Below are 10025 nucleotides of genomic sequence, written 5' to 3' on the forward strand. Positions count from 1 at the left end.
TATATAAATAAATTCATCATGCGCCTAGTTACATTTTAAAATGCACCTTCGTTTTCAATGTATAATACAATAAAGGTTTTTAAAAGAATTTTTTTTGAAACAAAGGTTTTTAAAACATTTGGTAAATTCGAAGTCAGTTGCTTTACCAGTACGGCAGTACCAGTGAGCCGTGCACCCTTGTTGAATCCCCATATAAAATCTTCATATAGTCTGGAACTTAATTGTAAATATCATGAACATTTCACTTAATTTTAAATATCATGACCATATAAAACTGAATTTACATTCGATGTTAATCTATAAACTGTATAAATCCTTAACCGTATACTTAAAACCATCCATCATGTCTTCTCTCATTTTTTTCTCTTTCACTAATTAAATCCCTGAAGCGAAACTAATTCCAGTAGAGGGCAACCAAGAAACTCCATCAATAAATTTACCAACGCTAAAATAACTTGCCTCTTCAAACTCAATCAGGTGAAACCCTTGCCATGTAACCCTCTTGGATACTCTAGCTTTAGGACCATAGTTCTTAAACTCTCCAAAGTACAATGTCTTTAGCACTTCATCTCCAGAGTTTAACCACCCGGCCCACCCTTCCTCCGCTATGGCATCATCAATATAAGTTTCCATCACTATAGACCTCGAATACTTTTTCCACGGTCGTCCCAAGTACGAACTATACCTATGTTTCACGCCCGAAAAATCTAAGTCCGTAAGGATCCTACAACTATGAAGGGCAAATCCCGTATTTTGACGCTCGTCTGTCCTCCCGTTAGCAAGAATAACGTTGTAGGCCTTGACATCACTAGGGCGACGCAAGATAAGGTTACAGCTTTGGAAAACCGCAGCAGCGTTTCCGAATATGAAATCTATGGTTCCGTAAATGTCGCATTCTCTATAGAACTGACGTAGAGCTGCTGCGTAGAGAGTGTCCTGATAACCGGAGATGCTACATCTATATAACACTGACTGGTCTGATGTGATGCTTAATGCTATGGCTTGTTGTCCTCTAGGCCCTGCCGTGTTCTTGATTCCAATATCCCGCGCAATGAATCCGTCACCCGTAACGGCTGCAAAATTGTTGCATCACATTGTCAACTTTTGTGATAAATGCGTAACATCTACACCCGTTACAAAAAAAAAAAATTTGGGGAAAAAATATTGCTCACAATTTTTTTATAATTTTTCTATAAATTTTATATAATTTAGTAATAGTAAATTGTATGTTGCAAAAAATTAATTGAGTTTACTTAATTATTAATGATTTAATTTTATTAAAAATTAATAGATGCAAATGAATGAATGCATGTATGTGTACTGACTCATCGTAGCGGTGTCCGGTACGGAAGATCCTCCGGCGGCATTATCATCGCCGACAATCACCGTCAGGTCTTTGCCTTCTCCGATCAACGTGATCTCATCTTTCTCGATTCTTACTTTCTCTTTGTAAATACCTCTTTTCACGTAAATGATGAATCTACCATTTCCAATAGCAGCCTTGACAGCATCCATGACAGTCCGGTAATCCCCGGATCCGTCTTTGGCGACTAACACGTGTGGTCTACTTCTAGACGTGCGGCTTGCTAGAAGCTTCCGTTCTCCGGCGGAGACCCACCGTGGAAGAACGGTTGGCTTTGGAATTTCCATGAATGTGTCGACAAGGGCTAAGGAGTTACTGACTAGTCGAGAGAGGTGATCCATTTTCTGTGTTATGTGGCTGACGGCGGAGGAGGAGCCACTCGAGTCTAGGACGGAGTCTTTGCACGATTGTTGGAAAGTCATGGCGGCGGAGAGCCATGTTTGGACGTCGTGTTTGGTGTGACGCTTTCTCGATGAGCCATTGAGAGCTTCCACTGCTTGCTGAAGCCGTCTTGTTGACATTTTCATGAGCCGTTTACATGAATCTGTGACGTTATAGATGACAATATAATTAATATTTTCACCTTAGAATCATGGTATTTTCTTTTCTTTATTTTAATTAAATTTAAATACAGATCAAATTTTTTTGTCGATAAATATTTAAAAACTGTGGATAATATGTACCAAGACTTTTTACTTGCATGCTTTGTCAAAATCATTAGGTAGCTTTGGTGGAGATAAGAGAAGTACTTTTAACTACTTTTATAAATGCTTTTAAGAAAATTATTGCAGTAACCAAGTAGATGAAATTTTTTGCACTACAATATTTCTATCATGTAATATATCTACAAAATCATATCTATGATAGATTGAAAGTAGTAAATCAAAAGTGAAAGACACAGATTTAAATGGCCGTAAAGTATCAGTTAGAGAATTAATCATGTGTAGAGAAATTATTCTCGTGACATTTGATTTTGTATAACGAACTAAAGATGTTGATAATAATCACTGTGAAGAAAAGGTGTTAGATTGTGTTGTGTACCTGCAACCGAAGGTGAAGGCAACGTATTTGTGGAATCGTCTAGAGAAACAACTTCGTAGGAACCCATCGAAGAAGAGAGAGGAGGGATTAGGTTACTGGAATCAGAGATGGTCTTGTTGACTAGGAAAGACACAAAGTCGAGACCATGAAGAGATCGATGTTGAAACTCTCGTAAGGTTTGGACACAAAGTGAAGTGTATTCAGTTGAGCTACAATGCCTTTGCAATTGATTTTGGTAAGTAAATGGCATGCGTCCAGAGGCATCAACGGGTAGAAGGGCACTGACCAATAATAACCCAAATAAAACCATATCAGTAATAACCATTTTTATTATAAAAGTTGACTCTTTATTTATTTTCTTGGTTACTTTATGAGGGAAGGTTTGTGCTAAACTAGGAGTTTAGCATTAATTTATAGAGGGGTATGAAGTTCGTTCTAGCTGATGAGGTGAGTGTCTGGTGAGTTAGTTTAGCGGTCTACCATTTTTTCATAGAGTAGATCGAGACTTGAGTGGCTTTGATGGGATAATGAACTCTCACTGATCTTGTAGTTTGTTTTCTTTAAGGATAAATCATCTTTTTCTTTGTTGGACAACTTGTCTCAAACATCAATTTTCAGATACAGGTAACCCAAATTCTTCATGTTTAGTTAGTTATATATCATCTCAAACAATTATTGAAAAGATTTATGAGCTGAAACGATGAAAAATGGAAGCTAAGGTAAGTTGAGAACTATTGCTAACTGCTAATTGACTATTTAGTTAAAAATCTTATAGAATCTTATTTATTGATACTCTTTAAAATGTAAAAATGAGGGCCCAACCGGGTTCGAACCGGTGACCTATTGATCTGCAGTCAATTGCATTATGATTTACAGATGAGCAAGACAGAATTAGAACTCTTTAAATAAATTAGGTTTCAGGGTGGATCACACATACACAAAATCAACTCTATTTGGTAAGAAAATGGCGTGGCATCCTTTAACCTCAAAAATATTGTCGCATTCTCATGTAATCCATTTTGGTATCATTCGGTTTTATATTGTTGTTAGCTGCAACAACTCTGTTGAATTAAGTTACGTTCACTTAATTATAAGGAGTGATATAATAATCATAAATATAATTGTTAGTTTATCTTATTTGTAAGGTTTTCTCTCCAACAATTTCAAACTAACACACGAACTCATACTTCTCTCACACGTCAATAATAGTGATGTGGCCACTGTATGTTAATACATCGTAGATTATGGTTATAATGTATGTCCATTTATTGACTGTTGTAGTTACAAAGATATGTAATAAAAAGAATGAAAAATAATTACGACAAGAAGCCCCAATAATCAATTAAACACCGCCCATCCCGCCACCATCGCTGCCGCCGCCACCGTCCTCCACTTCATCTCCATCGCACCAGAACTCCTCGGCGGCGGACGCAAAGTCTCGTGCCTACTCGTATCAATCTCAATAGGAAACCTACACGAACCACGCGACGGATCAACCTTAGTAACAAACCCTAGATTGTCGAACACGCAAGAGCCACGTCGATGATCCATCTTCTGAAAATACATATTAAACGCGTAAGACGCATTCGCGGCTGGATCCAAGGCCGCGCAAGATGAGCCTGGCCCAAGAGAAGTGCAATCCGCCAGCTGGCAAGCGTAATCAGCAGACGAAGTCCACGCCCCACCGTTGTTCCCCGCAGCCGCCTGAGGAGAGAGCACGCACCACTCACGTGCCTGGTAACGAACGCCCTTCGCGGGAACTAACTGACGTCCGTTACCGAGGCTGAGAGGGTACTTAACGGCGCCGTCGTAAGAGAATATTCCCCAGTGACGCTCGAACTTCCCCGGATCGACGCTCTTGACGTCCTCGTCGACTAGAGAGAATATGTAAACTTCCGGCGCCGTTTTCCGGCGAGGCGTTCCCTGTCCTTTCACGATGCGGTTGAGCAGGCCCTGGTTGAATCTCTGAGCCATCGCCGGAGTCGCGTTTACATCGCCGTCGGTGGGCCACCCGACCTCTCCAACGATGATCTCCACCTTGTTCGCGTCGAAGCCGTTTTTCTCCAGCGCCGAGACAAGAGTGTCGAAGTTCGCGTCGAAGACGTTCGTGTAAGAGATTGATCCGTCGACGACCGGTTTAGCTCCTCCGCCGCCGCCGCCGGGGAAGAAGGCGTACTCGCGGGGGAAGTTTGGGTCGGCGTTTAGAGAGAGGAAAGGGTAGATGTTGAAAGTAATGGGCGAGACGGAGTCAGCAAGGAACCGGACGATGGAGACCATTAGTGTTTTGATGTCGGAACGGAAGTCGCCGGAGGAAGGGAGACCGTCGCCGGATTCGTAGACGTCGGCGTTAAGAGGCACCGTGACTTTGACTTTCCGACCAAGACCAGCTTTCACTAGAGCTGCTTGAACGTTCTGTAGCGCAGGGTATGTTGAGTGGACGAACCTGTCCTTGTATGTCTTTAAGAATGGCTCGTTCCCCACGGCTACATGTCTGATCATATTAATAGAAACTTAAGCATGTGTTTTAATTTAAATATATACTTAGCAAAAAAAAAAAATTTAGATATATGAGATTAGCTTGTTGATGTGTAATGCAATTTACCTTATGTCGGTACCATATTTAGAGATGTACTGAGAGACATTTTGTTGAACCCAAAGCTCGGCGGCGGTAACGGTGGACGCCATAGTAGCCAAGAGATCGTTGGGGATACCAACCATGACTTGAATACCGGATTTACCAAGGGCTCTAAGTGCACCAGGGTCAGCTTCAAATAGTTTAACCTTGTTGAACCCGTTGTCCCTGAGGAGCTTTACTACAATGTTTGGTGGAATAGGATGGCTCGCTTGTGTTCCCCAGTTACATGCCAAGGCGTCGACATTCGTCAATGTGTTGTGAAGTAACAATATGGATAGGCAGAAGAAGTATGTATCATGACGACCCATTTCTTTGTAATTGTGAGATTTGGGTTGGAAGATTGTGTTTAGAATGTGGGGTCTAATAAGAATTGGTGTGTGTTTGTATGTGTGTTATATATACAAACATAGATAAAGATGTAGGGGTTTTAGAGAAGATGAGTATATGGAAGAAAGAGGGGAAAGGAAAGGTATTTGTTATGGTGGTTTAGTAAGGAACCTGATTCCACTGGAGATAAACCTCAATGTAAACCATCCAAGTAAGGGCTTCTACTTCAACATTTCTTATGTATTTTGTAACAAAAACAAACGTATAAAATAATTGCACATGGCATAGTGATTAAAATTTAGATGTGTAGATAAATTATACGAGAGAGATGCATAAAAAGGGAGGGGGAAAGAAGAAAGGAATGGAGTGTATTAGATGGAGAGTTGGAGACCATGTGTTAGAGAATATTAGAATAAAATTTACAAGCTTTCTTCAACACATTACAATGTCAACCGCATGGCCCAAATACTCAAAGAAAAAATTAACCACAGAACCAAATACTCAAATTATATGATTGCAAGTCCTACTCTCCTACCTCTAACCTTTATATTTCTCAAATTCTATAGACTTTTTTTTGAACAACAAAATCAAATTATATAGACTACTATATAGCATGGTAAACATGTCTAAACATTTTCAATTTTGAATGGACTCCACACTCTGACCAGTTAAAACCATTAGAGGTTAAGATCTTGGGCCATGTTTCAGGTGGTTATCATTCACATATGCTAGAAGGCTAGAAGCCTATAAAGTAGGACGTTAAAGAAATGTCTTGGTTCTAAATATGGTTCCTAAGAATGTGAGATTACTATGGAAATGTTGGATTGGTCATTCTGGGGTTTTTCTTGTCCCGTTCAGTTGTGGGTTAGGTTAAATCAGTAATATGTTGCAAGTTACTTAAATGAGGTAGGTAGAATGACATAAGAAAGGGAAAGTGTTACCATTAAGTTTTGTATGAACATTTTATGAACACATACAACAAAATTACTTAAACGTCATCTAAGTAAGAGATTTGCTGATCCACAAAGAAGTTTAAAATTTTCAATTTTTTTTGTCAATTAAAATTTTGATATTATTATCATATTTCCTATTCTATCCATTAAATTCCCAATTTACAAAATTGACCAACGTAAATTCAGTTGATCGCCTAAAAATCAAATAAAAATTGAAAAATAAAAATAAAAGGTCAAACGAGAAGATCGTCTCCAAAGAGGTAGAGAAGCCGCTCAACGGCCCAGCTAGGTTCTGTCTTGACCGGCCAATCCCCACACGACGACGTATCAGCAGCAAGAAGTGGAGTCCTACAGAGAGGACACGTGCGGTGGTTATCTTCCTCTCCCTCGTTACCATCTCCGCCGCAGCACTCGTAGTCCAGCCACCTGTCGATACACTCGCGGTGGAACACGTGGCTACAGTTTCTTAGCTCTCTAACCTCATCTCCGTCTTCAAGATCGCCAAGACAAACCGCACACGTGTCGCTGATCAGTTCCGGAGATCGCTCCAACGTGTCACGGAACGTTGTCACGGAGAGGCTCTCTTTGATGGCCTGTGAAGAAACGGGAGGAGCAGAGGAGGTTCTTGATTTGGATCGGTAACGTAAGACCCAAGCAAAGATCCATCTCAAGAGGGTGATGAAAACAGCCATTTGGTAGAGAAGTTGAGTGACGATGAGACCAGAGTCTTGGATGAAGAAGCTCATTGTTTCTTACTTTGTTGCTTAGTGAAGAAAGAGAGAAGAGAAGAGAAGGGGAAGGGGAAGGAAGAGTGAAGGATGAGATGCGTTTTTAATAGTGACGAATAAAGTAGTTTGCTTACTCATGCTTTCCATTATTATGTTAGTGGTGGGTGCCTTTCTTGATTTTGATGGAAGATGACCATGTGATGACCAAGAAAGCGATATCTACAGTAGTAATTTCATAATCTATGCTTTAAAGCTAATTATAATATGATTACTTGATAGTAAATGGCGTCATTTCTGGCTTTTGACCCATAGGCAGGGACAATCTTCTTGTATAAAACCTTACGTGATTCTTGACCGGCCAAGATCTTAACTTATATTTAATACTTACGCTTATGCAATACCTTTTCCTAATAACTTTTAGTTTTATCGATTGGTTAAAGTATCGTCCATAAAAATAAGTATATTAATCCCATTGGACTAATTAATTTCAGTCTTTTTCTCGACCTAATCAGACGCAAACCTGATTCGAAGTTCCAACACATACATATATGATCCATACTGCACTACGAAAAAAAGGGGATATTGTTAGGAAAATTTGAAACTAAAATTTTTGGTCACATATTTGTGACTAAATAGACACTAATTTGTGACTAATATTATATGTCAAGAAAAAGTAGGTAATTGGTAACAATATTGTTACCGGTTTTATCGTAGCCAACTTTTGTCACATTTAGTGACATAAAAATGACGAAATTAAACGAGACAAAATATGTGACATAATTGTGACTATATTTATTGTTATCATAATGACTGATATATGACTAAATCATATGTCTCCATTTATGACTATAGAGCAACTAAATGTTCGTGACAAATTCATATAAAAGAAGGCAAAAAAATATATTTCTAGACCCCAAATGAATTTTTAAACCCTAAACTCTTAACACAAATCTCAAAATTCTAATATTTTCATATTTTAACCTCACATCTTAAATTTAAATATAAAATTTAGTATTTTCAAAACATTTTCGCATATTCTGAAAGTAAACCTCAAACACCCAACCCGTAAGTCACAAAAAATAAACCTTAACCTTTACATAAAGTTTCAAAATTACTATAATACACCTAAACTAGTATCCAATATTTATAAAAAAAATATTTTTTCAAATCTTATTTAAAAACCTTAACTTTGTATTTAAATTTAAAGTCCAAACCCTTTTCTTCAAACTCCAAACCCTATATCATAAATTTTATCTCTAAATTTGTTTTTTCATTTTTAGAACTATACAGATGTGTACTTTAAATGAATTAAATTAGAATTTTAATCAAACTTATAATAAACATTAAAAAAATAAAGAAATATCAGAAACAAAAAATTCTATCATAAGTTTCAAAAACAAAAAAAATTCTATCGTTGTATTTTGCTGTACAACCAAAATAAAACAAAATAAAACTTGCCCCGTCAAAAAAAAAAGAAAATTTCCTATTGGCTAATTCATAAGCACAAGAATCAAGTTTTTGACCGTCAGATGAGACTAAATCAACGGACCAAAGTTATTAATTTTTCAGATCTGCGTATCTTTTTTTTTACCAAACAAATATGCATATATCTCGACAGATTCTCTTATTTGATTTCATCTCCTAATCTCTTCATTCTTAAGATTTCTTCACAGCTAGCCTCTTCATTCTCTTAACGATCTTAGCTCCCATATCTCTTCAGCTTCGCTACCGTCTCTGTCAATGGTCGTTGTAAAAAACGAATCCTCCTTTCTCCTTTTAAAGATCTACAAATTAATTAATTTCTCATTATCTCTCTTTTGTGTAGCTTTGATTTTGGTCCATGTTAAAGAATCGAAGGAGCGAAGGAGAACCAGAGGAGGAAGGAGAGAGAAGAGAAGGAAGAAAATGAGAAGGATGAACCAGCATGAGAGGTGGAGACATGAAGGTGTTCCGGTGTACCGTCACAGCGTCCGTTGTCGCTCCGGCATGACTGTTCAGATTGCGAGGATCGAATGAATCTGTTCATCTTAATTATATTTCTGTTGAGTTAATTTAAAAAGAGAGATGAATATGTGTAGTTTTGCAATTATTTTCACAGAACCATTTTTCCTAAATCTGTGTAGTTTAACAAATATTGGTATACTTGTATAGATTTAAGAAGAAAGATGAGGAAGAAGAAGAGTAGGAGGACACGTAAGAAGAGCGGTTTCTCCTGATGTCTACTTGTTCACTGCAGCGATTAACGCATTTTGCAAGGGAGGGATGGAATGAGGATGAGTGGGAGGTATGATGAGGCATTTATGTGTAAGGAGAGCTATGGCTTTGGAGACAAAGAGTTGAGTTGCTGAAAAGATGCATGCTAATCAATTAGGTTTAGTTTTTTTTTTTTAATTTGGTTTAGTTTTATAAACCAATTTTAATCTGTAAGTTGGTTCGACCAAAAAAATATTTGTAAGTTGGTTTTAATTTATAAACCAAATTAGTAAATCAATTTTATTTCGTATGTACTGAATTTAAGATTTAATTTTAACTGTAAGTTTAAAATTTTCATATAATTAATTTTATTTTAGTAATTCAATTTATAAATTTGTATTATTAAAATAAAAAATGAATCAATATGGATATGTTACTATATAATTAATTATATTTATATTTTTTAATTAAATATTTTGAGCCAATTGATCCGTTACTACAAATGACATTTTCACTACAAGAAAACATATTTTTTACTAGGGCAGTATTCGTTGTAAATTCGTCGTAAACGGGGTGTTACGACGAATTAACGTCGAAAGACGTTTCGTTGTTAAACGTCCGTCGTAACGGAGGTTTCCTCGTAAACGACTCGTTACGTTTACGATGAAATATATTCCTCGTAAAGCGCAGGGAAAGGATTCGTCGTAAACGACACGTAAGCATTCGTCGTAAAGCCCACGTAAATACTTTCGTTGTAAATCACTCGTAAACATTTCGATGTAAAA

The 10025-nt window shown here is 37.5% G+C and overlaps 3 protein-coding genes across 3 annotated transcripts; all 3 read right to left on the reverse strand.

Annotated features, from left to right (window-relative positions):
* Positions 1-245: 245 nt before the first annotated feature.
* Positions 246-2784, reverse strand: LOC106325897 (probable pectinesterase/pectinesterase inhibitor 54). Its single transcript, XM_013763947.1, has 3 exons — positions 2405-2784; positions 1326-1907; positions 246-1073 (listed from the first exon to the last, which is right to left on the reverse strand). The coding sequence occupies exons 1-3, from the start codon at positions 2727-2729 to the stop codon at positions 376-378; spliced, it is 1605 nt and encodes a 534-aa protein (XP_013619401.1). The 5' UTR covers positions 2730-2784; the 3' UTR covers positions 246-375.
* Positions 2785-3595: 811 nt separating this feature from the next.
* On the reverse strand, positions 3596-5499 carry LOC106325096 (glucan endo-1,3-beta-glucosidase 5). Its single transcript, XM_013763122.1, has 2 exons — positions 5007-5499; positions 3596-4895 (listed from the first exon to the last, which is right to left on the reverse strand). The coding sequence occupies exons 1-2, from the start codon at positions 5345-5347 to the stop codon at positions 3743-3745; spliced, it is 1494 nt and encodes a 497-aa protein (XP_013618576.1). The 5' UTR covers positions 5348-5499; the 3' UTR covers positions 3596-3742.
* Positions 5500-6282: 783 nt separating this feature from the next.
* LOC106325263 (E3 ubiquitin-protein ligase RHA1B) lies at positions 6283-7156 on the reverse strand. Its single transcript, XM_013763296.1, has one exon. The coding sequence runs from the start codon at positions 7063-7065 to the stop codon at positions 6553-6555; it is 513 nt and encodes a 170-aa protein (XP_013618750.1). The 5' UTR covers positions 7066-7156; the 3' UTR covers positions 6283-6552.
* Positions 7157-10025: the final 2869 nt, after the last annotated feature.

This window comes from Brassica oleracea, chromosome C2 (assembly GCF_000695525.1).
Source record: "Brassica oleracea var. oleracea cultivar TO1000 chromosome C2, BOL, whole genome shotgun sequence".
NCBI classification, from domain to species: domain Eukaryota; kingdom Viridiplantae; phylum Streptophyta; class Magnoliopsida; order Brassicales; family Brassicaceae; genus Brassica; species Brassica oleracea.